This window comes from Capra hircus, unplaced genomic scaffold, assembly GCF_001704415.2.
Source record: "Capra hircus breed San Clemente unplaced genomic scaffold, ASM170441v1, whole genome shotgun sequence".
Taxonomy (NCBI): Eukaryota; Metazoa; Chordata; class Mammalia; order Artiodactyla; family Bovidae; genus Capra; species Capra hircus.
In genome coordinates, this window is record NW_017189962.1 from 75,467 (window position 1) to 102,757 (window position 27,291).

A 27,291-nucleotide genomic window follows, 5' to 3' on the forward strand; every position below is an offset into this window, starting at 1 on the left:
AGAGTAAACACGGGCACAGGGTCTGACCGCCCTCCTGAGAGTGGGGCACCCTCGACTGCACCCGAGGTCCCCATGGGGGGACACAGGAGCGCAGAGGGGTGCGGAGGGGCCCAGAGCCAGGGACTGGCACGCACAGGGTCCCTGAGGCCCCCAGGGGCCGGCCTGCAGCAGGTGCAGTCCCCGCCTTCGGGGCTGCAGGGTGGGCTCCATTACAGACGGGCCCTCTCGACAGCCGCCGTGCCACCCCGACGGGGCCAGAGCCCCGGGGAAGGTCGTCCTGAACTACAGGCAGGACAGCGTAGCTCTGGTCTCAGGCTGCATCATCACGCGGGGGTGTGCCCACCAGGACGACGCCCAGAGTGGGCTCAGCGGGGCCTCCATGGTCCTGCATCCCGGAATGGGACAGCCCGGGAAACACCCCACGTGAGAGTCTGAGGGAGACTCGGAGGGTGCAGGGCGGGGATGCCTGGGGTTCTGCCAGGGACCTTACCAGGCGGGAACCCAACACCCGGGCGTGCGGGGACGGAAGGAGAGACCGGCAGCCAGAGAGAGACCCAGAGACGGGGACGGGGACGGACAGCCCCGGGTGGACTCCGGGCTGGCCGCTCTGTGCGTTTGCTGTCCCCTGGCACGTCAGCGTCCTGCTGCCCTCGTGGTGCTGAGCGTGCTTCCCAGCACGTGTCCCCCGCGGCTCCCCGGGAGGCGGTGGTGGGCCCCCCCGACCCCCCACCCCCGGCCCTTGACGGAAGACCGGCAGCCCCGGCCCAGCCCTGCCCTGTGGACCCCGTGAGGCCTCCAGCCCTGCCCCGAGGGTCTGCTTCGGGCCCTGCCTGGGGGGCGCACTCTGCTGGCCGCTGTGTTTAGGTTTCTCCCAGGGCAGCCCCGAGACCAGACCGAGACCGGCTCGTCCTAAGCAGCCCTGGGGCTCTGCGATCGGCCGGCTCTCATTCCCAGCACCAGGCAGAGGCGGCGCCTCGCCCCACCCTCGCCCGAGCGCTGACGGCTCCCACTTCCGCCCCACCAGCCCGCGCCGCGGCCCTCTGCCTCGGGCTTCCATTTCTCCGTCTTTTCCCCTCTCTGCTTTAAACAGAGAAACGGGGGAGGGGAGCCTGCACGCAGGACCCTGACCGCGCTGACGCCGGCTCTTCCGAGGGCGGCCTCTCTGTGCGGGGCGGGCTCCCTGCGCCCACGCGGCCGCCCTGGCGCGGAGCCGGCGGGGACTTTGGCCCACGCTGACCATGGCCGGCTGCGTCCCGCCGCCGCTCGCCGTCCTGGGGCTCCTTACCCTCCTCGCCCCGCACGCCGCCCGGCCCACAGGTGGGTGCGCTCGGGCAGCGGGTGGGTGCTCGGGGGCTTTCTCTGGGGGCCGAGGGGCCCCGGCAGGACCGGGGTGGTCTGCGCCCAGCTCCTGGTCTCAGTGCTGTTTGTGACGAGTATGTCGGAAGTAACCGTGTCCTCTGGGGTCCCCAGGGGTCCAGACAGAGCTAGCCGCCAGGTCTGGGGCTCAGGACATGAAGGGGCACAGCTTCCGGGGAGCCCCGAGGGGACCCCAGCCCCTCCACAGCCCCTGCCCAGGGCCCCTTCCCCCCCAACCTTCCTATACCACTGAACCCAAACCAGCGACCGACCGCAGACCAGGGACCCTGGACCCCCGCCGCTCATGTGGCCACGATGCCTCCCCACAACTGGTGGCCAAAGTCACGTTGCTGGGAGTTCAAAATACACCCGCCTGCACCGCTTTAGCACAGAAATCAGAACACACACTTGGTTCCTTGTGACAGTCGTGTATGTTGAAACAGTGGTGTTCTGATCTGTCGGTTAGATTAAAATGGTCATACCCTCCTCACGGCCCGCGTGGACCCAGGAAGAGACGCTCGCCCAGCCTAGGCCACCTTTGGCACTGCTCGGAGAAAAGAGACACAGTCCCTGAGGGGACAGGGCCGCTGGCAGAGAACCTCCTCCTGAGGTTCAGTCACTGCTGTCGGCCCGGGGTCTGGAACCGGCAGTAATCTCGTGTCCCGTTCGCTTCGAAGGCAGAGACGTGGTCTTTCTCAAATCAGGCTCCTGTTTCAACCAAAAGGAAACCACCAACACACAGGGAAAGAAGACTGCCAAGAACCTGCAGGAAAAAGAACAGAATCAGACCCACGGAAAGCTGCTGCCAGGCAGAGAGCACAGGCTGCGTGCAGTAGAGAGACGAGGAGGAGACGAGGCAGCGCCGGGCTCAGACAGTGTGGGAAGGAGCCGGACAGAACTTCTGGGATGGAAGCATAGTCGCTTGACTGTTCACTTTAAAATCCATTAAGTATGGATTTTAATATATAAAATCCATTACATATAAAGTGAAAATAAAATATTCACTTTAAAATCCATTAAACAAATGAACCAACACAAAGCATTTGGAGAAAGGTTCTCCTTTACATGGAATGCCAACAAGTGAGTGCAAAGAAGGAGAATCGTAAACCTGTTATCCCACAGCTAAAATGGTAATGACTGATTCAGGAGAACTGCTTTACTGATGTTGAAAACATTCGGCTAAAGACTGTTGGGGAGGCAGGACATCCGTGTCCCTAAGCATCTGCCTCACCTGTGGACACCACCTATGCAGTGTCCCCCAAACGTCATGTTCACTCAGAACCTCAGAGTGTGACCTTTAGTTGGAAACAGGGTCTTTGCACATCATCCTCAATTAGTGACAGTGAAAGTCGCCCAGTCTGTCCTGCTCTCTGCCGCCCCATGGACTATGCGGTCCATGGCCTTTTCCAGGCCAGAATACTGGAGTGGGCAGCCGTTCCCTTCTCCAGGGGATCTTCCCAACCCAGACGTGGAACCCAGGTCTCCCGCACTGCAGGCAGATTCTTTACCAGCTGAGCCACAGGGAAGCCCTGACTCCAAAGACCGAAGCCCTTATGAGAAGGTTCTACACAGTCCTCCCTGACGTGGCCCTGGCCCCCATGTTCCAGAATGGCGCTTAGAGCTCCAGCCCTCACATCTGTGTCCCAGGCAGCAGGATGGGGAGGGAGGAAACAACGGCCAAGGGCCACAGCAGTTGCCTTTTTTCAAGAGTGTTCCCAGGAGTTGCGGCCTGGCCCTTCTGTTCGCCACCATTTGGCCATTCGGCCTCCCTTAGCACCAGGAGGGTCTGGCCATGCAGCCGCGTGGCCAGCTAGAAGTGGAGGGCTCTCATCCTGGCAGAGGGCTGCCCGGAGGACACAGCCTGCTCTCTGCCCCGCCCTCTCGGGCTCCCGCCCTCCTGTTCTAAGCTCCATCCTGCTCACCTGGCGGCCCGCGGAGGGCTGGGGCCTGGTGTCGTCAGGGGCAGGAGGAAAGGGCCACTCATGGGTCTGCACGCCCAGAGCCCGGAGTCTGGCCCCCGGGCCTCAGCCCCGCTCGCTGAGGCGCCTGCACTCCCGTCTCGTCCTGCAGTCTTTCTTCCCACGGCGGAAGCGCACGAGCTTCTGGCCAGGTGGAGGCGAGCCGGATCCTACCTCTTGGAAGAGCTCTTCGAGGGGCATTTAGAGAAGGAGTGCTTGGAGGAGGTCTGCGTCTACGAGGAGGCGAGAGAAGTGTTTGAAGACACCGAGTCCACTGTGCGTACCCCGCCACACACTCGCCGGCCTTCCCGTCACTCTGCTGCCTCCGAGGCCTGTTCTCCCACAGAGACTCAATTAAGGAATCTACTCACGTGCGTGGGAGGTTGATCCAACCCAGTCGTACAGACGAGGAATCGGACACTGCAGGCAGTTGTTTCCCCAGCCTGTCAGCGAGGGTCCCGAGGGCAGCTCAGTCCCCCTAAACTCCCTAAACTCTTCCCTCAGATTCAGCAAGCTAGCACCCTGAGTAGCCGGACTCCTCACAGAGGTCCCTCAGCCTGTCAGGACTCCCAGAATTTAGTATTTTTAATAGAGATGAAATGGTTTCAATGTACCAACAACAACACAAAAATCCTCCTTAGGACACCTCCACAGTAAGAACACCTCTCATAATCAGCACCTTGGATCAGAAGTGACGACACGTACACCAAAGATCACGGCCAAGACCTCGCTGGTCTGTTACCCAGAGGCTTGTCAGGGGGCAGACAGCGGGGCTGAAGTTCTGTGCGTAAATTCTCAGAACAGCAAAACACGTAATATGCTTTGCATATCAAGGCAGCAATATTTAAAGTTGATTCTGAACAAATGTTGACCTGTTTCTTAAATATACATATATACATATATATATATGTATATATATTTTAGGGGCTTCCCTCATAGCTCAGTAAAGAATCTTCCTGCAGTGCAGGAGACCTGGGTTTGATCCCTGGGTTAGAAAGATCCTCTGGAGAAGGGAATGGCAACCCACTCCAGCATTCTGGCCTGGAGAATCCCATGGACAGAGGAGCCTGGCGGACTGCAGTCCATGGGGTCCCAGAGTCGGACACAACTTAGCGATCAAACCACCACACACATATTTTAAGGTCCATTTATTTACCTGCTTCTTTTCGGCTACGGCAGGTCTTCACGGCTGCAGGCCACGCATATATCTTAGGGTCCATTTATTTACCCGCTTCTTTTCGGCTCTGGCGGGTCTTCACGACTGCAGGCCATACATATAGCTTAGGGTCCATTTATTTACCTGCTTCTTTCTGGCTATGTCAGGTCGTCACGGCTGCAGGCTTTCTCTCTTGTGGCAGGCGGGCCCCCTCTCCCTTGCGGTGCTCAGGCTTCTCGTCGCGGTGGCTCCTCTGGAGGAGCACAGCTCTGGGCTTGTGGACTCAGCAGTTGCGGCCCAAGGGCGCTAGAGCTCTGGCTCAGTAGCTGGGCACGAGGGCTTAGGTGCTCCGAGGCGCGTGGGATCTTCCTGGGCCAGGGATGGAGCCTGTGTCCTTTGCATCGGCCGGCAGACTCTACCGTGGGACCAGGGAAGCCTCTCTCTAATATATTTTTTAACTGCTTTAAAATATATTTTCTCGGATGCCCATGTATAAGAAAACTCCTCTGAAACAGACCATCTTTCATAGAACTGGGAGATATGAAAAGTTCCTGGTGAAAGAAAAGCTGGGCTTGCGCCCTGAGGCTGTAAGCCCACTCGAGCTGTTGGGAGCCGGGGACGGTGTGTGGCTCGTGCGCTTACCTCCAGGCTTTAAGCCTGAGGGGTCTCCCACCTTTAGCTGCCCTGCCCAAACACCACGCCTCCCATACGCAATTTACAAACTTCCATCATTGCTGAACTGGCTTATAAAACAGGAAAAGGGGTGGGAATTTCTCACATCTGCATCCGGCACTCTGCGGAGTGGGGCCCTGGAGACCACCGGGACGGGAGGCGCCCGGGAGGCCGTGGGATCTGTGCTGCGTCTCAGCTACTGACACTCTCCCTTCCTCAAGTGGGTCACAGCAAATACACACCAAACAGGATGCGGAGCACGCGTTGGGGTGGCTGTTCAGTCCCTCAGTCCTGTCCGACTCTTGCGACTCGATGGACTGCAGCCCGCCAGGCTCCTCTGGCCGCGGGATTTCCCAGCAAGAATACTGGAGAGGGTTGCCATGCTCTCCTCCAGGGGATCTTCCTGACCCAGGGATTAAGCCTGCCTCTCCTGCACTGCAGGCGATTCTTTCCCACTGAGCCACATGGGAAGCCCAGGACATATATTCAGTTCAGTTCAGTCGCTCAGTCGTGTCCGACTCTTTGCGACCCCATGAATCGCAGCACGCCAGGCCTCCCTGTCCATCACCATCTCCCGGGGTCACTCATTAAAGAGGGCATTAAGTAGGTGTAGCTTCCCTGGTGGCTCAGGTGGTTAAAGAGTCTGCCTGCAAAGGGGGAGACCCGGGTTCAATCCCTGGGTTGGGAAGTTCCCCTGGAAAAGGAATGGTAACCCACTCCAGTGTTCTTGCTTAGAGAATCCCATGGAGGGAGGAGCCTGCCAAACTACAGTCCATGGGGTCACAAAGAGTCAGACACGACTACCCGACTTCGCTTCACTTAAGTGAAGCAGATGTAGAGAATTTCATATTCTCGTTTCAACCAGCATTTTCCTACTAAGTGAACAGAGTCAGCATTTTCTCACCTTCAAGCTCAGCTGCAGGAGAAGGTGGGAGAACAGGTGTTTGATTTCTAACACTCTGATGTTAACTCGGACAGGATGAATTCTGGAAGACATACACGGGTGAGTGTCCCCTCCACCCGGCCTGCCCCCTCCTCTGCTTTTTGCTTTGATGGGAGGAGGCATCAACCCTGCTCTCCAGGGCTGAGAACTCGAGGCCAGAGGATTCCCAGTGTCCAGCCTTGGGCTCCTGGACTTTGACCCGAAGGAAGGGCGCCGGGCCGCGGGATGAGGGGGAAGCTCGCCCGCCCCCCAGCTCCCATGGGCCTCGTGCTGATGGCCAGAGCCGGTTAAGCTGCGGAAGGCAAGGCTTGCGGGTGCTGTTTGGGGACCACGGTGCCCGGGGGTCTCCAGGAGGCCTCTCGGCAAGGAGATGGATCTAGAGGGGCAGGCGGGCAGGCTGAGCCAGGGGCGTCAGGGGGTCACCCGTGAGGGGCGTCCTCTCTGCAGGCGGCTCCCCATGTGCCTCCCAGCCTTGCCTCAACAACGGGTCCTGCCAGAACAGCATCCGCGGCTACACCTGCACCTGCACGCCAGGCTATGAGGGCCCCAACTGTGCCTTTGGTGAGCCCCGCCCCTCCCCGGGAGCCCCGCCCCTCCCCGGGAGCCCCGCCCCTTCCCAGGGACCACTCTTTCAACCCCATGGACTGCGGCACGCCAGGCCTCCCTGACCATCACCATCTCCCAGAGCTCACTCAAACTCATCCATTGAGTCAGTGATACCATCCAACCATCTCATCCTCTGTCGTCCCCTTCTCCTCCCGCCCTCAATCTTTCCCAGCATTGGGGTCTTTTCAGATGAGTCAGTTCTTCCCATCAGGTGGCCAGAATATTGGAGTTTCAGCTTCAGCATCAGCCCTTCCAATGAATATTCAGGACTGATTTCCTTTAGGATGGACTGAAAAGGATACTTCAGAATGGCTGTTTCCGGGTAACATTTCTGCTTTCCCCATTTTCTGTTTTAGCTAAAAACGAATGCCACCCTCTGAGGCTGGACGGGTGCCAACACTTCTGCTACCCGGGACCAGAGTCCTACACGTGCAGCTGCGCGAGGGGCCACACGCTGGGCCAAGACCGCAGGTCCTGCCTCCCCCACGGTGAGTCTCCCCCCGGCCTTCCTCTGCAGCGACTCTGAAAGCCCACCTCCCCTGCTGTGGCTGGTCGGGGCTGGGGGAGCGGGCTTCCCAGCCCTCGCCAGGCTCCCTACCCGCCCCCCACGGTGGCCACCATCTCTGAGAGCAGGTATGGAATCCCACCTGCTCTGCATATACACGAAGTGTCTCAACCTAACGGGCACCACAGAGCAGGCTGGGTCCGCACTGCAGTCACCCCACCGCCTGCCCTGGGAGGCTCTGACCTTTCTTTCCGTGTGGCCGCCACAATGAAGACACGTGTGCGTGCGGAACCCTCGACTCTGAGTGCTGCCCGAGGCCCCAGCGAAGCCAGCAGAACCTTCTGCCTTTCCCGTGGCAGGTAACAGAAACACGTTTTAATCTTTTGTTACGTTTCACCCGTCTGTCACCTCTCCTTTCTTTGATTTAGGTGAACTGTCTAGAACCTCCACTTCAAAGCATGTTCTCATGCTGAACTCACCGCTTCAGTGTCTTATGTTTTAACTTAGCAACACATGAAGTTATTATGTTGACCCTCCTGCCAAACTACTTCAAGCACTTTCTTTTATGCTCATCTGCTACTTTGACCAGTATTTTATTCTTTCCTTGCTTTTCTAGTGACTCCACAAAATAGGCACTATTTTTAGTAATCCCACCAATGTGGGTTTGGGTTTACCTACATTTTGCGTTTTCCTTGCATCCCAGGCCTCTAGTACAGATCACCCTGTGCTTCCTCAGCCCTGTCAAGAGAAACACCACGTTGCCCCCAGACCTGACTTAAATTTTCTAGCAGCCACGTGCCTAGAAAGCGGGTGAAGTTAATTCTGATGATGCGCTTTATTTACCTCAGAACGTCTGCATATTATTTCGACACGCAATGAGTAGTTGAACCTGAGACACTTACGTTTCCTCTTTCTGCCTGAGTCTCAGCCCTCGGACGTGTAGTACAGCATTTCTCACTTGCGGGTGGATCGCGAGTGCTCAGTAACCATAGCGACCATCACGTGACAGAACGCTTTACGGGTTGCTCTAGCAACCGGGCTGCGCTCGGGGGCCCCCTGCGCGTGCGCGTGCGCACTTGTGTGCAGGTGCGGAGCGCGTCTCCCTCACCTGACGCATACACGCGGGTCCAGCCAGGTGGAAGCACGTGGCCGCTGTGTGGAGGCCTGGCCAAGCGACAGCCACAGCTCAGTGACCGCCAGGACTGGAAGGGTCGAGGGAGGGGAGCTCAAGGGAGGGGCGAGCCGGGGGTGGGGCTCGGTCTCCCCGGAACTGTACCTTTGGAGACTGCCCCCGCAACCCCGCGCACCCGTCGCTCACCTCGCCCCTTCGCGCCCCCACCGCCCTCCGCGCGCTGAGGGGGGCTCAGTAATGGGCGGGTGCGCTGGGCTGGCTGGAGGGTGTGCGCCCCACATTCTCAACCACCGCACGGTGGTGCCCCAAAGGCTGCAAAGAGTTCTCTCTTGTCTGCTTTGGCTTTCAAAGGTAAAACTAACAAACTCCGAAGGAGAAGACTTCTGCGGGGGTGTTCTAATACTGGACAACTTTGTGCTGACAACAGCCACATGCTCACTGCTGCGCACAAACATTAGTGTGAAAACACGTGAGTACGTTGCCATTCAGTTGGATAGGATGGCACCGAAAACAAAAACTCTCCTCTGTAGAAACAAAAGGAAGCCCTTTAATCTAGGATTCTCGCTCCTGGCTTCCCGCTGGTGAGAGCACTCATACGTTCAAAGCAGTGGGGACTAGCTAGCGGAATTCTGGGCACAGCACGCAGGCAGTGCGGAGTTTGACAGCCGAGGAACGCGGCACTTGGTTTGACACCGAAGCGGAGCACTCAGACCTCCGTCCTTGCGCCGGGGCTGTGTTCTGAACTGCTCCACAGTGCTGCCTAGGACCCGCGCATATTGAAAGCATTTTTACCCTCCTTCCTCAGACGTCTTTCAGTCCACAGGCCATCAGCCTAGAAAAGGACTCAACACGCAAGTCTGATCCACTCCGCGAGGTTCCTCCTAATTTCTCCCGACCTTTCCAGCGTCCCCTCACTGTGGGGCCCCTGGGCAGACCGCGCAGGGCAGGGCGGGGACGCGGGGAGGCGGCGCGCGGAGTCGCCCTGAGCCCGGCCCCACCTCCTTCCAGGCTCCGGCTTCCAGGTGCCAGCGAAGGGCCTCCACGTGCACACGAGGTTCGAGCCGGACACCGGGCACAACGACGTGGCCCTGCTGCGCCTGGCGCGGCCCGTGCGCTGCCCCGACGCCGGGCGGCCCATCTGCACCGCCGACGCGGACTTCGCCGAGCGCGTCCTCCTGCCGCAGCCGGGCGTCCTGGGCGGCTGGACCCTCCGCGGCCGCGAGATGGTGCCCCTGCGGCTGCGCGTCACGCACGTGGAGCCCGCGGAGTGCGGCCGGGCCCTCAATGCCACGGTGACCACGCGGACCAGCTGCGAGCGGGGCGCGGCGGCCGGCGCGGCGCGGTGGGTGGCGGGCGGCGCGGTGGCGCGCCAGCACCGGGGCGCCTGGTTCCTCACCGGCCTGCTGGGCGCCGCGCCCCCCGAGGGGCCCGGGCCGCTGCTGCTCATCAAGGTCCCCAGATACGCGCTCTGGCTGCGCCAAGTCACGCAGCAGCCGAGCCGTCCGAGAGACGACCGGGATCAGGGGCGTGGCGGGGAACCGGTGCCGCGTGGGCGGTGGGCGGCGACAGCCCTTCCTCCGGGACCCCTCGTCTGAACTGAGCCCCCAGGAGGGAGGGAGGCGCGTCCAACAATAAAAGCGGACCCCGAACAGCGCTTTCCTGAACCTGCCGGGAGCCGGGGTTCAACCCAAGGGCGGCGACTCTGGGTTGGCGGGCGGGGGTAGCTGCGCAGCGGCCTCCCAGCTGTACTGGGGGCGGGGGTGTGGCGCTCGGGTCCCGGCGGCAGCGCAGGGGAGGAAGGCGAACTAGGGCCTGTGCGCGGCCCGCGTCTGGGGCGGGAGCAGACAAGCAGTTCTGCGTGGAGGGTCCACCGGCCCCAGGAGGGCGGAGCGGCCCGAACCTGCAGCATCCACACCAGCGAGTCCCACCGACTGCAGCCCCTCCCCTACAGACAGGAGCCGCCCTGGTCTGCGCCCAAGCGACAGCAAGGGCACCTGGACAGATGTGGTGTGTACTTCCGCCACCATGTCTCAGCCAGGAGGTGCCTGGCTCACCGAGCACGGCGGGGCCCTCACGGCTGAGCTCCGGGTGGGGCCCTGAGGGCAGGCGGGACCCAGAGGCTTGTGCGCACGGGCGCACTGCTGGGGAAGAGGGATCGTTTAGGGGTTAGAACTGTGATGCATACTTTCTTCTGACTGGAAAATCCGTAGGATTTCGGTCTACTGACCCCCCTTGCCTTCCTTCATTCTTGCCAAGGTCCTTTCAGACAAATGGGCCAGTGCATCCGCAGATTGGCCAAAAAAAGTTATTTCTGGGGTTAAAGTGCAATATCAGAAATGAAAGAAAGTGTTTTTGAATTGTTAGACATAAAAATCTGAATTGTGTTTAAACTCCCAAAGTGCGGTGGTATTCTCTTCAAACTAAGGCCATCAGCTGCCCAGGATTTGAAATCTAGCAAAGAACTGTGGTTTTACATGAATAATCCTGCAAAAATATCTGCAGTCTTGCTGCTGACGTTAATTTCCATATAAATCTGTATTTGCTGGAGCAGAAACCCTACCTGGAAATGATTGCAAACAGCGCAGGCAGACTCTCCCTACAGCATGTGTGGGCTGCACTTCCCTGGCGGCTCAGACGGGAAAGAACCTGCCTGCAGTGCAGGAGGCCTGGGCTGGACTCCTGGGTCGGGGAGATTCCCTGGAGAAAGGAATGGCTACCCACTCGGGTACTCTTGCCTGGAGAATTTCATGGACAGAGGAGCCTGGCGGGCTACAGTCCCTGGGGTCACAAAGAGTCAGACACGACTGAGGGACTAACATTTTCACTTCCACTAAACACAAAGACCACAGCTGAGAACGCTGCAGGCCTGCAGGACAGCTGAGACACAGAATGGAAACCGCTCATCCACCACGCGTTACCCCAATACAGTGCTCACAGATCAGGTGAGGCAAGCAAATCAAAACAGTAAAACTCAGGAAGAGAGAATGGGATTAGATGGCAGAGACTGTCTGCTTCTTTGGCATCAGTTCTCAAGGCCAGGCTGACCACTCTGCACGGGCTTCCAAACCAGCGGGAACACAGCGCACTCGCGCCTGAGGTCCTGTTTCTGTCACTGTTTCGCCAAGCACGACTTTGACCTCATGTTATTGTTCATCGTCACTCCTTGATTTTCAGTGTCACTACTTACTGGTCAAGAAAGTGCCTGAGAGTGTCGAGAACACCCCCCTTCCCACACTACGAGATCCAGGCACATTCACAGAAGTCCAGGGTCCCCCTCCAGGGAGGATGCGGCTCTCATCCTTGCTGGAGGCCACGCCGACCCTGAGGAGCAGGGGCGCTGTGAGGGCAGCACCCCAGGAAACACGGAGCGACTGCCCCAGCCCAGCGTCTGCGCCTCCCCCAGGCCTCGCTCTCCCGCTCAGGGGACTGGTGGGACTGGGGAGGCTGGTGGCCGGACACCGGTAGCAGGCCGTCCCCAGCAGGCCCCACCCCCACACCCCAGTCTGGGCATGCCCAGGGCGGAGGTTACGCTCTGCGACTCAGGAGACCGGCTCAGAGTGGATCCAGCTCCACTTGGTTCTTCGGGGTCCTTGCTCTTGGAACCCGGCTCCATCAGCCTGGAGAGGCCACCGAGCGGCAGGTCAGAGCCCGGGGCTGACACGCCTTCAGGGTGGGTCGCACAGCCCCGAGGAGCCCTCCAGACGGGCTGCATGGGGAAGCCGAGGACACGCTGCACACTTCGGGGCAAACCAGGATGTTCGGCCTGGCTGCTGGAGGGGCGGATGCGGGGGCACAGACGGCAGGCCTCAGGGACAGGGGTCCGTGTCCCACAGGGGCCCGTCTCCACACAAGGGCCACAGCCCACTCCATGCTCGGCATCTTTGCAAAGATGAGCCACTCTGGTCCACAACGCTTTCTTCTTTAGTATAAACAGAGGAAACGTGTGTAATCTGAAAAAAAAAATAACTACAGTACCTGGAAATGTTAAATCAAATTCAGCTTGTAGAAAGAAACATTAAGTTAACCAAACATTTTGATCACACAAAGTGTACAAATTTAACATAGAATTAGATGTATCCTGGATAATACAATAAAAAATATGCCATCTGTATAAATTTAAACACCATTTTTTTAATAGAAAGTTACAAAGACGCTTTCACAAACAGTCCTCTTGAGAAGTAAACAGCAGCTGCCTGGGAGATGGGGTGGCCTTCGGGAGGTGTCGCCAGCAGCCTGGCCAGCGGAGGCTGCAGCACTGAGGGTGAGTCCCAGGCCTTTGTGACGGGGACACTCATGAGCCAAGATGCCGGCGACGTCATTCCTGGGATGAGACCCGAGAGGCTCCGCTGCAGAGCACGTGCTCCGGGCGGGAGGAGGACCAGGATCAGCCTGCCCCCGTCCTCGGGCTGGGCTGTCAGCACACCGTGGACAGCGGGGGAAAAGGGTTCTGCTTGCTGACAACCAGCTTCTGGTGCTGGTGTGAGATGTAGCCTTTGATGTGACCCTGGGGGATGGGAGAGATGGGGGCTCATGACTCTGAAGGTCAAGGCTGTTAGGGTGAATGAACTGGAGCCAGGGGACAGCACCCCCCCCCCCACTGCCCCAGCTATCGTGCAGTCAGCTCGCTGAGAGGAAAACGAGCCTGTGTATACACACACACACACACACACACACACACACACACACACACACGGAACATGCGCGCACGCACACACACACACACACACCGCCTGCCCCACCACAGCCTCTGGGGACACGGCGGATACCAGATGCCCCAGCCTGGCTGGAGCGCACACACCATGTAGATAAGGTTGGCCAGGATGCACTGGACCTCGGCGATATCCACGCCCTCCACCTGCATGAACTTCAAGGCCACCAGGAATGCGTCCAGGGACAGCTGGTGGGTCTTGAGCAGCAAGTACCTGGAAGAGGCACAGCTCAGGCTGTTGCTGGCGGCACACGACGGCGACAGAGCAGGCAGGAGAACCTCTGCTCGGGAGGCACACAGCACCTCCCACCCTGCAGGAGCCTCGGAAAACAAAGCTTCCGGGTGTGACTGACTTTCCCATTTAAACAGCCACCAGCACAAGCACACCTGACTGAGCATTTCCTTGAATCTCGGGCGCTTCCATGCTCACGTTTCAACACCCCTCAAGTGGGGACGCACCTGACGGGATGGTCAGGGATCTGATGACCTGCGGACCTCGCTAACCTGGACGAGCTCCTCACAGCCGCAGGTCTGACTGAGATCCTGCTGGGACCAGGCCTCGGCCAAGAGCCCAATTCCGAGTTCCACAAAGAAAAGAGCAACTTCCTGACGCACAGGAGTGGCCGGAGGGTCATCACCCGCTCCCTCACCCGGGCCTGCGCACTCCCTCAACGGGCCTGCCCGCTCCCTCACCCGCTCCCTCACTGGGCTTGCGGGCTCCCTGCCCGCTCCCTCACCCGCTCCCAAACCCGGGCCTGCGCGCTCCCTCACCCTCTCCCTCACCCGGGCCTGCGTGCTCCCTCACCGGCTCCCTCACCTGGGCCTGCGCGCTCCCTCACCGGCTCCCTCACCGGGCCTGCCGGCTCCCTCACCCGCTCCCTCACCGGGCCTGTGGGCTCCCTGCCCGCTCCCTCACCCGCTCCCTCACCCGGGCCTGCCCGCTCGCTCCCTCACCTGCTCCCTCACCGGGCCTGCGCGCTCCCAAACCCAGGCCTGCGCGCTCCCTCACCGGCTCCCTCATCCGGGCCTGCCCGCTCCCTCACCCGCTCCCTCACCGGCTCCCTCACCAGGCCTGTGGGCTCCCTGCCCGCTCCCTCACCCGGGCCTGCCCGCTCCCTCACCCGGGCCTGCCCGCTCCCTCACCCGGCTCCCTCACCAGGGCCTGTCCCGCTCCCTGCCGCCGCTCCCTCACCCGGGCCTGCCGCCGCTCCCTCACCGCTCCCTCACCCGGGCCTGTCGCGGCTCCCTGCCCGCTCCCTCACCCGGGCCTGCCCGCTCCCTCACCCGCTCCCTCACCGGGCCTGCCCGCTCCCTGCGCGCTCCCTCACCCGGGCCTGCCCGCTCCCTCACCCGCTCCCTCACCGGGCCTGTGGGCTCCCTGCCCGCTCCCTCACCCGGGCCTGCTGGCTCCCTCCGCTCCCTCACCCGGCCTGCGCCGCTCCCTCACCCGGGCCTGCCGCCCCCCGCCTCCCGCCCTCACCCGCTCCCTCACCGGGCCTGCCCGCTCCCTGCGCGCTCCCTCACCCCGGTGCGCCCTCGCCTGGGCCCTGGGCAACCCCTCCCTCATCTGGGCCCTGTGCCCTCCCCCTGGACAGCACCAGCACCAAGCCCGGGGCTGCAGATCAGCTTCATCCCAGGGAACCAGGAAGGAAGGCTGTGCTCACACTTTCTTAAAGAGGTTCCGGTAGGTGATGATCTTCAGCTTCTCGAGGATGAGGAAGATGCCGCAGCGGATGAAGAAGGTCTCATGAGCGGCCAGGGCCTCGTTCAGGAGGAGGAGGTTGCCTTCGCTGGGCCACAGAGACGTGCAGACGCAGGCAGGACACCACCCAGGAAAAGAGACAGGACCCCATTAGTTCCCTCCCAACACAGGCCTCTGCACAGACTTTATATTCTAAGCAGTCCCCAGGGGAAGAGAAAACTACCTCACAGCTCGGGTCACCTCCGCAAACTGCATGAGATGGTACTTCTTCAGAAGCTCGATGGTTGGCATGTGGCCCTGAGGCAGAGTAATTTTTCAGAGTAAGAACCTTCTCGTTTTTAACAGAACTGTCTTTGATAAAACCCTTACCAAGTTTTAAAAACTTTTAACCTGTTTCTCAGACTTTCTTCCTAACCGAACAAAAAATGCTTCCTAGTCAACTGGAAACAAACGCTGGTCCAGAAATCAGAAAACCTGGCACCAAGACAGCTCTGTCAACAGTGGCGTGTGACCCTGACCTCGACCTTTAGTGACCACAAGAACAGGTGGCCCCTGAAGGAACACTAGGCTACGACTCAAGGATTCAGACCCAGCTTCCAGAACAATGAGCTGAAAACCCAAGACTGGCTGTTCCACAAAGTCGGGTGAGCTGTGGAGAGCGGCGTGGCACTCTCTCCTCCCCACCACACCCTGTCCAGGGCTGGGCAAGTTTTAACTGTGTGTGTGTGCCGCTGTGACAATTTTTAAGAAACTTCAACGGGAGGAACAGGAGCTCTATCACTGTGAGAATGTTTTAGTCAATTAACTTGCTAGTTACATGCCTTTTTTTTTTTTTTACAAATACCAAAAACGACTTTCAGTGAGCAAGTGAGACACCCAGACAGGCTGGAATGATCTTTCCTCTCTTGGTTAATCCAGCTCTATTATCCTAGATTTTCAGGAGTAACAGACATAACATGCACTATTTTACCTGTCTTAAACGTATGTTAAACCTTTGAGTGAGGTAATCTTAGGAAAAAGGAAACAAAACCAGACAAGCCTTTCTAGAAGGATCTGGAAATGTCAGTCACGGAGACAGTGGTTCGCGCCACACCCAAGGCTTGTTCCTCCATCCTGGGGGTGCTCTCACATGTGGCTCAGACTGAGACCCACCGCACACGGGCTGCGCTGTGAAACGGCGACACACCCCTTGCAGGGGACAGGCCCCCAGAGAGCTGGACGGACCACTTACCAGGAGCATCTTCACAGGAAGCAGGTAAATGAGGACCATTCTCTTGTTCTTCTGGCTGGAACGATGGCAGTGCTCAAAAGCAAAGGACAGGTACTCCTCAGCTGCAGAGTCGGCCACAGACGTGGTCAGCACAGTTCCCACCCTGTGCCTGGCGAGACACCCACCCTTACGCAGGGGCCCAAAGGTTTCAGGGGCGACAATGTATCCCATCAACATTAACAGATCATTTTCCACAGGGTCAGCTGTTCAAAAATATCCAAGAGAGCACTCAGTGAAGACTCAGAGGAGCAGCGACGCTTTCTGGGACTTCAACCGAGCGCACAGCTGGCCTGAACGGGGCAGGCCTGCTCTGCACGGGTGCCCAGCACACGGGTGTTCTCAATGGTGAACACTGTGATATCGCTCCGTCTGTGGCTGCTGATCACGAACGCAGAGTAACCAAGGACACGGGACTGACCATGAGTCAGCTGCGGATTAGCCCTCTCGTTGTTCAGCTATCCCCACGCTTCACATTTTAGGGGAAAGAAAAAGGTAGGGGGACCGATCAAGGAAAGTCCTCTTTCAAAAGCTGTACGTATTAAAGGCAAGCTCTGGGAGTAGGTGATGGACAGGGAAGCCTGGCATGCTGCATTTCATGGGGTCGCAAAGTTGGACATGACTGAGCAACTGAACTGATGTATTGAAAACTCTGTGAAAGGAAATGAAAAGTTGGTCTGTACAACCCCAAGGAATACGAAAACAGAGCTCTCATTATGAAAGAGCTGTTCTGTCATCAGAGCCTCTGTGGCTGCTGACACGCGAGTGAAAAGGCTCTTCCATCTCACACCGCACCTGAAGTCATTTGGCTTCATGTGTGAGTAACTGTCAAGGAAGTGAGTTTAAAAAGTCTGATCTGAGAATAAGAGAAGAAACATAAAGGACCACCACATACTGGCCACTCCAAACTTTCAGAAAAAGAAAATAAACGGCCTCCCGATCTTGAGAAAGCGAAGGACACAAACCACCTAACACGGTTTCGTGAGAGGGCAGCTCGGACGCAGCACTGACCCGCTGCCCCCAGCCACAGGTGCCGGGCTCGACGCCAGCGCAAGGGCACGTCCCTAGAGGCTGGAGCCGAGCCACGAGCTGCCCAGTCCCCACGTCCTGTGCCGACAGGACCTGCCGAGGCCACGGGGAAGCACTGAGCGTGGCCCACACGTGGGACAGACGTGCGTGGGTCCCTCCCCCAGGAAAGGGCACAGCGGTGACCAGCTCAGGGACCTGGTGCCAAGCAAGAAACGCAAATGGGATTTTCCCTTATAGAACCGACTCGGTGTCGGAGCAACGCTGCCTGGACGCAGTGGACACCGCCTCTGCCTCTGCACCAGGAGGCAGGAAGGCGCTCTGGACCCCCGGCTGCCTGGCAGCACTGACGCACCTTGCTTGAAGTCGCTGTCAAACATGGCCTTGCGTCCCACGTAGTACCTGTAGGTCACCCTCTGGGCCGTGCTGTAACCATCCCTCAGGTTCGAGCTGTCGATGGCTCTGATGAGCGGCTTACACAGATGCAGCTTGTTGATCTAGAGCAAGTAGGAATCTACTCCAGAAGCTCTTCCAGATAAACAGGTAGGACAGCCACCAACCCCTGGCCACTAAGGACACGCCTCCTGAGGTGAGTTCGCATGATCAGAACTGAGGGCTCACTAAGGACACAGCATACTGCTGCTCCGTCCAGACCAGGCCACAGGGCAACGCCCACATGCAGGGGCGCTGACCGGACACGCTCCCCACCTGACCACACCATCACACCCGGACCTGCGTAGGTGCCAGCACTTGGCTGCCTGGAGCCTCAGAGGGTGGAGGTGAGCACAGACGGCGCGCACGGAGCACTCACAGCAGTCCCTGCACCCGGAGGCCCTCAACCAACACCAGCCCCCAGGACTGTGTGCAGCCCATGGGGACTGATTCTCAAGCCAGGCCTGGGAGGCTGGCTGACAAGGGACAGAAATGCTCTCTGGGAAGACGGGCAGAATTCAAGCAGAGTTTACCTTAAAATAAATCTTGAATAACTGATTCACCAGAAACAGCATTCCCCACTTCTTGGAATCCTCTATTCCAGCTCGACTGCAGGGAAAGTGACGTTTCAAAGGTCACACAAGAAACAAAAGTTTTATGTACAAATCACAAACAAACTTCCAAAACAAATTCGCATCCTGAGATAAAACCCCAGTTCACGTCAAACTCATGAAAGAATGTAACGCTGCAAAAGAAGGCATCTCCTCTAACAGGTGGACCTGGAGAGCTGGCCCCAGGAGCTCTGACACTAGCAGAGGAAGCCTGCTCGGCCTGCAGCGACGTTGTGTGCGAGCGGACTGCTGTCGAGCATCTGTGACCCGTGGTGCAAGTACCTGACCATGTCATCACAACATCATGAACCACTGAGACACAACATGTGAATTTCAGAAAGCGTGAGACCCAGCGCGCCAGCCACGGGGGCCCAGAGGCACGGTGCCCGACGTGTGCTGAGCATGAGATGATTCTTTTCTCTTATCCCTCACCAGGCAACGGTCATTCAAAGCAGAAACGACCGTGGCGTGGGGTTACAGCCGCACCTGCCCGCCCCAGACTCACGTGTCGCTGGCGCAGACGCGGAAGCAGCCCATCAGCAGCTCGGCCGCTTTCTCCAGCATGTCCCCCACCTTGCTCTTCCCCTTCTTCACCAGCTGCTGATCTGCCTGACAGGAAGCAAAAGCCTTCACTTTTCATCTCCTCTCGATTCTTTAATTAGAAAGAAAACCACCACAGCCAGAAGCAAAAACGGACAACCCAGGGGCAGCCCCCAGGCTCCGAAGAGACCCTCTAAAAACTGCGGTGTCTACTGCTTGTTCCAACTTCCAACAGGCCAAACCGCTCTTCAACCAGTTCAGACCAGTGTGTTGGTCGCCGAGTTCTTAAGCCTGAGTTGCCCAAGCCACGTGCTGCTAAGAAGCCTTTTCTCACTTGGCACAGACGCCCTGACGACAGACGACATGGAGGGGGCGGCACAGAGAAGGCAGGAGGCAGTGTGGGCACCCCCGGCGGCCCCACGGCAGCTCGGCCACTGTGCAGTCAACACGGAGGCCTGTGTCCCCCCCTCCACCCACAGGAGGGGGGCCCAAGGTACAGAGCAGGCGAGGGTCTCTTCAGCGTCGGTGACGATGCAGTGGACGTGCTAGTGAGTCTTGGTCCTTGAATACACACGCAGTGTTGGTGTTCCCTGGGATGAAGCAGGAAGCACGCACACAGCAAGCCTGTCTTGTAAGGTAAAGCACCAGGGCCACTGTTCGGCCTGCAAGCTGGATGGGGACCAGACAGCTGCAGAGCCTGGCCGGCCAGCGTGGGCCACCAGCCAGCATGAGTCTCTGGAAAGCGAAGGAAACAGGCCTGTCCCCCCGGAAACACTGACAGTCCTTGCCAATGACACCATCTGCACTTTCAAGAACAACTTAGAATTTTGGAAAACTTGTACTGACCACCAAGAGCCTGGCAGCTTTTTGTTACTTCAGAGTGTCTCTGAGGAGGTCACTGGAGAGACTGACAAGTGGAGTTTCCCCAACTTTCGTGTTTTACATAACGAAATACATCAGCTTCCGGAATGTCTGAGCAGCTCAGTGATTGAAATGTTTCCGCGTGATCAGCGCTGGACGCCACAAAATCGGGCAGGGCTGGAAGATCCATCCACACCGCTGGGGTTGAAGGTCACACTGCCAGCCTCAGAGGCCACACCATGACCAAGTGAAAACCACGCCTGGACCCTGAAAAGGTGCCGCTCAGACAAGGACGTCAGCCATCACCTGCAAAGGCTATCGGAACAGGCCTCTCGCTTCCACCCACGTGTGTGTGAAGCAGCAAACATGCAACCAGAATGATGCCCTGCAGACGGACCATAGAAGCAGATGCAAGAAGCCGAGTGGCTCCCCCGTTTAGGAAGTCAGTGATGCTACCGTGCAGAAGCCTTATTGCTCGAGGGGTGTGAGTACACTGAAGATTGATGTTAACTACACAAGCAAAAGCTCTGGGCTCCCTTGAGGGCTTCTGTGTGAGCCACTTGAGTTCCACGGCTTCCATTCGGGGCTGTTTACGTCTCCGTCTCTTTGTGGAGACGTCTGCTTCAGCACCTGCACTTGCTGCAGGGGTCTCACCACAAGACGGCTGGCGTAGACGCCCCTCTGCGACCCGGCCCGCTGTTCCTGGATCCAGGACGCCCAGGAGACAAGAAGGACACGCAGGGCTCGCTGCTCTGCCCCTCTAGCCTCTCAGAGCCCCACCGGCCTTCAAGTGCCCAGCAGCGGGGAGAGGAAACACGTGCCGACTCCCACTTGTCCAGAACCGGAAGTTGGTGACAGCCTCTGAGGCGGTAAAGGGATGTGAGGGCCCGAGAGTTAAGAGCCGCTGCTCCCCGACCACAGAGGCTGCCAGGAGACGGACGCGTCCGGTCCAGGCCTCTGCCTCCTCACAGCAGAGCGGCCCTTGGCTCCCCCGAGTCCACCAAGGCGGCACCGGGCGCGTCTTCACGGCAGGCGAGGGCAGTTCCTCAGCAGCGAGCCGAGCCACCTTACTTCTGCTGCTCTCTGTACCAGGTGTGTCCCAACCCCATGCATCCCTCAAAACTTGTGGGAAGAGTGACATGAAATTAAGCAATGGGCACAGTGAGTCTGGGTTTAAGCAACAGTGACAGAAACGGAACTCACATTATTGGCAAATATTCGAAGGTCCAGAGCCACTGCGTACATCACAGGCAGAGCCCTATGGGCAAGAAGAAGCGTGTGTGAGGCTCTGAGGTCACAGGCTCCCTCCCCAGAGCTGGGGACACCCAGGGGCCCCAGCTGCAATGGAGGTCCCCACCCCCATGGTGCCGTGGTCCTCCCCTCCCCTTCCTTCCAGGAGCCGTGGGCCCTCCTGGTCTGTGCATCTGGCTGCAAGAGCTCCGCACCCGCTGACCCAGCCTCCCCAGAGGCCAGGGGCTCAGCCCTGACTGCCCCCCACCCCCGCTGGGCCAGGAATTCTCCTCGCCCCCCCAACCCCCATGCATGAAAACAAGACGTGTGGTTCAGAATGATCTCTTAACAGGGCCCAAGGTATGGAGCAGACAGATGTCGTCAAAAGACTTCTAAAATCTAGCTGGCAGTCTCAGTTTCACGAGTAGGACGGATCTTTCGTAAAAGGTATCTGAAAGCCTTCAGTTACTTTAGCATAAACAAAATTTCAGCATTTACTAAAACTTTTAATGAGTCGTAAGACAGTCTCAGATGACCCAAATATTCCGTGTCTGTCATCCTAAACGCACTGTAGCTGATCTGCATCTGTCACCCAAGTTCAAAGCCAAAAGGTGGAAGTGAAAACGGCTCAGTCGTGTCCGGCTCTTTGCAACCCCAGGGACTGCTCCAGGCCAGAATGCTGGCGTGGGTAGCCGTTCCCTCTTTCAAGAGATCTTTCCAACTGAGGGTTCAAACCCAGGTTTCCCACATTGCAGGTCGATTCTTTCCCAGCTGAGCCCCCCGGGAAGCCCAAGTAAGATCAAAACCGACAAAGGAGAAAAAGCAGCAGTGACTAAATGCCTGGGGGCATGGGGCGGCTGACATGACACTTCATGCGTACAGGAGAACACTGGAAATTATCTGGCTGACCTGCCATTTAAGTTTACACTGACTTAAAATCCCAGTATCTGTGTTGATACCATCCTATGTCAGCACACAATATCAAATACCAACACAGAAAACACAACAGTTATTTAGAGTAAATCTTTTAAAAACTAATGCTTTTGATGAAGAAAAAAGCCATTTGCTCATTTCTAGCTCTTCCTACTCGTACTTACCAGTTTTCTTCTTTGTGGGCCTGAAATGCTCGTAGGAATGACGTACCATGTTAAGGAAGGTTCTGCATAAAAAGTCAGGCGATGCTACAAGTCAGAGGATGACAAGCGACACGTTCTGAGCTGGAAGGGCTCCAGCGCCCGGCTCAGAAGGCGCTGTACCACAGCCACAGGGGGCAGCCCCGCAGTGCTGAGAGCCAGGGCCGCCTGACCGAGGCCTCGGTGGGGTCCACTCCTCCCGGGGGGGCCCACCTGGATCTGGGAGCGCTTCCATTTCCACAAGGGGACTAACCCACCCCTTAACTACACGCAACTGCTTTAAAGGCAACAGAACACTGTTCTTCACAACAGAATTAAATAAAACTCTTAATCATAACCAACGTTCTTCCCTACTATGCAAGTGACTGGACACCAGGATGAAAGCTCAGACTAAATTTACGTACCCAAGTGGAGCAGCTAAATGAATTTCCCTTCCAAAAGGTTTTGATTCTCCCTGATTAAGGTATGACTCAAAGTGGTCTGACGTCCCGAGCTCTCAGCCCCCGGGGAACCCGCCGCCTCTGTCACACGCTGGACAGACGCGCCCACGACAAAAGATATTGTACGATGACGGTCTGGCACTTGTACGCCTCGACGAAGTCATGGTTCCCCACCGCATACGTGCACCTGCAGGGGGGCAGCGGGGACGGAGGATGAGGGCACAGCGCGAAGAGCCGGTGCGAGCCACACGGCCACACTGCGCATGACCCGCACAAACACCCTGCTCTCCCTGGCCCAGAGCGAAGCCAGAGCTCCTGCCAGCAGGTCACGAAGCAGCTCACGGGAGGCCACTGGGTGTAAAAGGAAACCCTTCACGTCCCAGAAGGAGAAGCCGAGCTGCAGACGCTCTGCTGTTAACACACCAGTGGCCCTTCCTGGGTGTCAGTGGGCGAGGACGCTGCACCCAGATGCCCGCTGGCAGTGTCAGCATATGTCAGTCCCTCCCCAAGCCCGAGCCTCATCACACGGCACAGATCTAGGAAGACCCTTCAGGAACACAGTGGCACTCCAACCCGTCCAGAGATCTCAGGGGGGCCAGGCCTGATCCGCCCCTGCAGTCCTCTGCTGGAGACACTGGCGGGCCGTGTCGGCAGGAGGGCAGTCCAGCCCACACGCTTTGGGACCCGTGGCTTGGCCTGAATTGAGGCTTCAGAGGTGAAAATAGCAGACATGACATGTAAATAAAAAGCAAAATTTCATTTACTCTGCTCTGATCCAGTTTCTTTTCCAGTTCAAGGCAAAGACGTTAAAAACCGGGCATTTCCATGAAAAACCCAAGTCGATAGTGGGCTGCACACCCTTCTGAATAAAAGACCACCACACAGCCAGTGGGATGAGCATCAAATGCTTCTTCGAGCATCACACAGAAGACACACAGATGAATGATCCCCGTTTCACTAACTTTTAAAGCACATAGTCCCTGAGATGGAAAAGTTTATTAAATTTTAAAGTCTTTTAAGCTTCACAAGATTTTCACAGGTTTTACCAAAGTGCAATTACAAACATACTTTTCTACTTTTTCAAAAGAAAATTTTCAATGCTTCAAGATGGTATAAACCCCCCCTAATCAAGCCAGCAACCTCCAGACTGGCTTTTTTTCCGACCTCGCCCACGGCTTACCGTAAGTGAGCTGCAAACATTTCGTCATAAGGGGGCTCCAAGACTTGTTGACACTTCTCTTCTGGAGAGGCCATCTGTGTGCCAATAAGAAAAACGGTAAAAAGAAAATTAACTGGGACAGAAAGAATGCAATGCGAAGGAAGAGATTCAGACAAACCTTTGTTTCAAGAGGATTTACGCTTTACAGGTGCAGAAGCTCTTCACACTTTAGCAATTCAAACAGCGGTCCATCACCTCCACACGCCTATCCAGCCCGACCTGCACACAGATGAACGAGGCCTGCCCTGTCTACCACAGGTCAGGAAGCACTCTAGGCATGCTCACAGATGTCTCGTGTATTTATTAAGCAGCTACTACATGCCTAACAAAGGTAGCTAGGTCGCGTGAGGTCGAAGGAGCTGGAGACGATGCCCGGGGGGAGGGGAGGTGGGGGGTCGTCACCCCCTGCTGCCAGACTGCCCACTCAGGAGTGCTGGGAGATGGCAGACACTCACCTGCCGCCTGCCCTCTCCTCTCAGTGGCCAGATTTTTGATACTGTGCAACAGGACGGCTTAAACAAGAAAGGGACTCGGGGATGCTACTCTGGCACCGTAACTATACTTGCGTATCCAAGTCAAGAAAAGTGAAAGGGGCGACGACAACACGGGAAAGGTCGCCGCTCCACAATCTCTGATGCAATGACGGGTGGACAAAGGCTGCCAGTAAAGGGACCGCCGATGGAAGGTTAGGAGAAGTTTTGTGACGAAGGGGTCAGCCTCAGGCCACATATGAGCCAGCAGAGGTGTTCCAGGGGCTACCTGCCAGCAAGCTGAACCTGAGACCCACCAAGACTCCAGGCACTCTCTTTCAAAAGAAAAGTTTAGCTCCCGGACAGAACACACTCCAATGCGTAATGGCAGTCGACGAGGAAGTAGGCATTACTTCAACAAGGTTTCAACAGTGCTTTCCACAGAAGCTTCTACGTGGATACCATCTATCATCTGAATTAGGGATGCTTACATTTGAGGGCAGGGGCTGGCAGACATTCGCATAAAGAGCCAGCCAGGAAATGCTGCAGGCTCTGCGGGCCCAGGTCTGCCTCCAAAGCCACAGGCGGTGGGCGTAAAACCTCCCCGGCAGCACCACCGCACAGCTGTGGGCTTCAGGGACAGACAGGCCTGCCCGAGCCTGAGCCCACCGCCTGTCCGCTGATCACCCCACCACCCTGCTGCGATTCTCCGAGCCCTGGAGAGTCCTGCGGCAATTACAGGCAGGAAGAAGCACAAACCTCCGCACGGGTTCTGAGGCACAGTGCTCCGTTAATGTTCAATAAACGAACTGAAATTAGGCAAATTGTGAAGGAGCCTGGCAATTTTCAAACAAGAGCGGCAATAGTATTCTTCCCACTCACACCCTAAACTTAGAAAGGTGGTGACCCAGTGACCCTCTCAGACACGTGTGTGTGTGGCCCCCACACCTACCTGAAGCCGCGGGTTGGCAACATGAGGATGCTTGAAAGACACCAGCTCTGCAAGGGACGCCCCATCTCTGGTGTCAATTGCTTCACAGACCTGAAGCATTTGGAGAGAAAAGGGCTGTTACGTGGAAAGTAAAACACTTAACCCCAAAAGAACCAAGACAACACGCTGCAGCGCTTTCCCTGCTTTGAGAGGGTGGAGGCGTAACCAGTACCCTCCACAGTGAGCAGACAATCACTGCGCTTCAAAATGAGATCAGGCAAACAGGTGAAAACAATGAAAAAGTGGAATCACCCAGTAGTTCATTATCTGCTTATTAAAGAGAGTTAGTTATTCCAGCTTACTCACTTACACTAATAAACATTTGAAGATCCACTCACATAGCTTACAAAAAAGAAAAACAAGCTTGAAAATCACATATGTCCAAAATGCCAGCATCCAAGAAACTAACCGGAGATCTCACGAGCTTACGAAGGTGAAATCAAACCCCAGACCCAAAAGCCGACGGAAGTTATCAGAGGCCACGGGAAATGCAAGACACACGGCCTGTCCACAGGTGGCCCTGGCCAAGGAGGCTGCAGAGCCGTGAGTTAAGCCCAAGCCGTCAGGGCCCCTGAGATCTAAGACACAGCAGGTTCTGATGGAGACAGGAGGTGGGTGAAACCTGGGCTGACAGAGATAGTGAGCCTGGTGTCAGAGCACGGACTCTGGGGCCAGGATTCCTGGTGTGAATGTGTCACCTACTTGCACAGTGACCCTAGAGAGTCACCTAAGCTGCTCTGTGAAATGGGATTTGTAATGGCTCGACCTCCTAGGAAAACAGTGATGGTGGCAAGCCATCTCCCCTAACTCTGCAGCTAGGTGTGGGCAAGAAAATTGTGAGAAATAAAAAAATGTACAGAAAATACAACATTTATATACAAAAGATAAGATATAAAAAAGCACAAACTTCTAGAGAGATTCTATATCCACATTGGTTTTCCAACGTCTGTGTTCTTATTCAACTTTATATAAAAACTGATATTGAAAAATGTTAACTGCAAAGATAAGGCCAAAGTAGACATATCCTTAAAGAAAAAGTCTTAGGCATCAACCAGAAGACCGCAAACGAATGTATTATATCTGCAAGCTTTGAGTTAAAACAAAAGCATGTATTTGTATTTTCATGATTCTCGTTTGAACCAGTTTTCTCAATGAACCATTAACCATTAAGTTAATGGTTCCAATCTTGTTATACTATATTCAGCTGCCAACTAGATATCTTTGCATGGTTGTCAACAGACACCTGCAACACAACACGTCCAGAACAATTTATTTTTACTTCCAAATCGGTTCTGCTCATCTACTGTAAAGCTAGAAACCTGGGAATGAATCCTGATTCCTCCCGGAGCCGGAACCACACACCTTTACTCACTAAGTCCTGGCAGTCTTCGATATTTTTTAAAGTCCACGCGCCGCCCCCTCTTCCTTAATCCTATCACCAGGGTTCTAGCCCTGCGAATGAGCATAGCCCAGAGGAAAGACTGTGTTCGTCGTTCAGTCGTGTCCCAGTTTTGGCGACCCCATGGACTGTAGCCTGCCAGATCCCTCTGTCCATGAGATTCTCCAAGCAGGAATACTGGAGTGGGCTGCCATTCCCTTCTCCAGGGGATCTCCCCGAACCAGGGATCGAACCTCGGTCTCCTGCATTGCAGGCGGATTCTTTACTGTCTGGGCCACCAGAGAGGCCCTTACAGTGTTTATGCCACGCTGTGCTTAGCCGCTCAGTCGTGTCTGAGTCTTTGGGACCCTATGGGCAGTAGCCCGCCAGGCTCCTCCGTCCATGGGATTCTCCAGGCCAGATACTGGAGTGGGCTGCCATGCCCTCCTCCAGGGGATCTTCCCCACACAGGGATCGAACCTGAGTCTCCTGCACCGCACGCGCATTCTTTACCGTCTGAGCTATCAGGGAAGCCCTGCTTCCGGCAAAGACTGTCGGCTTTGGATCCGTCGATGGCTGTGTTCGCGCTGTGCTCCTGCGTCTACAGGCTGTGTGGACACAGCCCTGAGAGAGGCAAGCCCGCGGGGCGCGGCCCGCTCGCAGGCGGGCCCCGGCTCTCCCCGTCCCCAGCTCCCACCGCCCCTACCCCAAGGGCGCGGCCGGCCCCCGGGACCCACGTCGGGTCTGCCTGCCGCCCGGCGGCCGACGGCGCGGGCGCAGCCGGCGGAAAGAGTCCCTCCGCGCGGTCACCCCTCCGCCCGGCGCGGGGCCGCAGACCGGGAACCCCACCTGCTGCAGGTACTGGTTGATGGTGATGTGCGCCATGCCCGCGCCCGCGCCGCCGCCGCGCGTCACTTCCGGGCCGCGGTCCGGCCCCGACCCCGCGCCCCCGGCC

At 57.2% G+C, this 27,291-nt stretch overlaps 2 protein-coding genes across 4 annotated transcripts; one reads left to right on the forward strand and one right to left on the reverse strand.

The window, feature by feature from the left end:
* The first annotated feature begins 944 nt into the window (after positions 1–944).
* On the forward strand, positions 945–10,997 carry PROZ (protein Z, vitamin K dependent plasma glycoprotein). The gene is made up of 8 exons (XM_018044995.1): positions 945–1,317; positions 3,427–3,590; positions 6,121–6,145; positions 6,533–6,646; positions 7,048–7,179; positions 7,470–7,555; positions 8,680–8,797; positions 9,337–10,997. The coding sequence occupies exons 1-8, from the start codon at positions 1,239–1,241 to the stop codon at positions 9,921–9,923; spliced, it is 1,305 nt and encodes a 434-aa protein (XP_017900484.1). The 5' UTR covers positions 945–1,238; the 3' UTR covers positions 9,924–10,997.
* A 1,442-nt stretch (positions 10,998–12,439) lies between these two features.
* PCID2 (PCI domain containing 2) lies at positions 12,440–27,287 on the reverse strand. 3 transcript variants are annotated; one of them, XM_018044967.1, is made up of 14 exons: positions 27,186–27,287; positions 24,920–25,009; positions 23,459–23,532; positions 22,400–22,465; positions 21,803–21,844; positions 20,679–20,733; positions 18,580–18,683; positions 17,997–18,072; positions 17,387–17,528; positions 15,970–16,070; positions 14,962–15,035; positions 14,701–14,826; positions 13,127–13,250; positions 12,440–12,832 (listed from the first exon to the last, which is right to left on the reverse strand). In XM_018044967.1, exons 1-14 carry the CDS (start codon positions 27,219–27,221, stop codon positions 12,743–12,745), a joined length of 1,200 nt encoding a protein of 399 aa, XP_017900456.1. In that variant the 5' UTR covers positions 27,222–27,287; the 3' UTR covers positions 12,440–12,742. The 3 variants fall into 3 exon arrangements, with proteins under 3 accessions (XP_017900456.1, XP_017900458.1, XP_017900457.1); XM_018044969.1 differs by lacking the exon at positions 27,186–27,287 and adding an exon at positions 23,616–23,716; XM_018044968.1 differs by lacking the exons at positions 23,459–23,532; positions 24,920–25,009; positions 27,186–27,287 and adding an exon at positions 23,043–23,452.
* Positions 27,288–27,291: the final 4 nt, after the last annotated feature.

What these genes read in the sequence shown, in the direction of transcription:
- PROZ (XM_018044995.1), top strand. Translation starts at nt 1,239, where the DNA reads ATGGCCGGCTGCGTCCCGCCGCCGCTCGCCGTCCTGGGGCTCCTTACC. An exon ending in GCACGCCGCCCGGCCCACAG is followed by an intron (nt 1,318 to 3,426) that starts GTGGGTGCGCTC and finishes CTCGTCCTGCAG; the next exon opens with TCTTTCTTCCCACGGCGGAA. An exon ending in ATTCTGGAAGACATACACGG is followed by an intron (nt 6,146 to 6,532) that starts GTGAGTGTCCCC and finishes TCCTCTCTGCAG; the next exon opens with GCGGCTCCCCATGTGCCTCC.
- PCID2 (XM_018044967.1), bottom strand. Translation starts at nt 27,221, where the DNA reads ATGGCGCACATCACCATCAACCAGTACCTGCAGCAG. An exon ending in TATTCAAGATTTATTTTAAG is followed by an intron (nt 17,529 to 17,996) that starts GTAAACTCTGCT and finishes TACTTGCTCTAG; the next exon opens with ATCAACAAGCTGCATCTGTG. An exon ending in TGGCCAACCTTATCTACATG is followed by an intron (nt 12,833 to 13,126) that starts GTGTGTGCGCTC and finishes CCCATCCCCCAG; the next exon opens with GGTCACATCAAAGGCTACAT.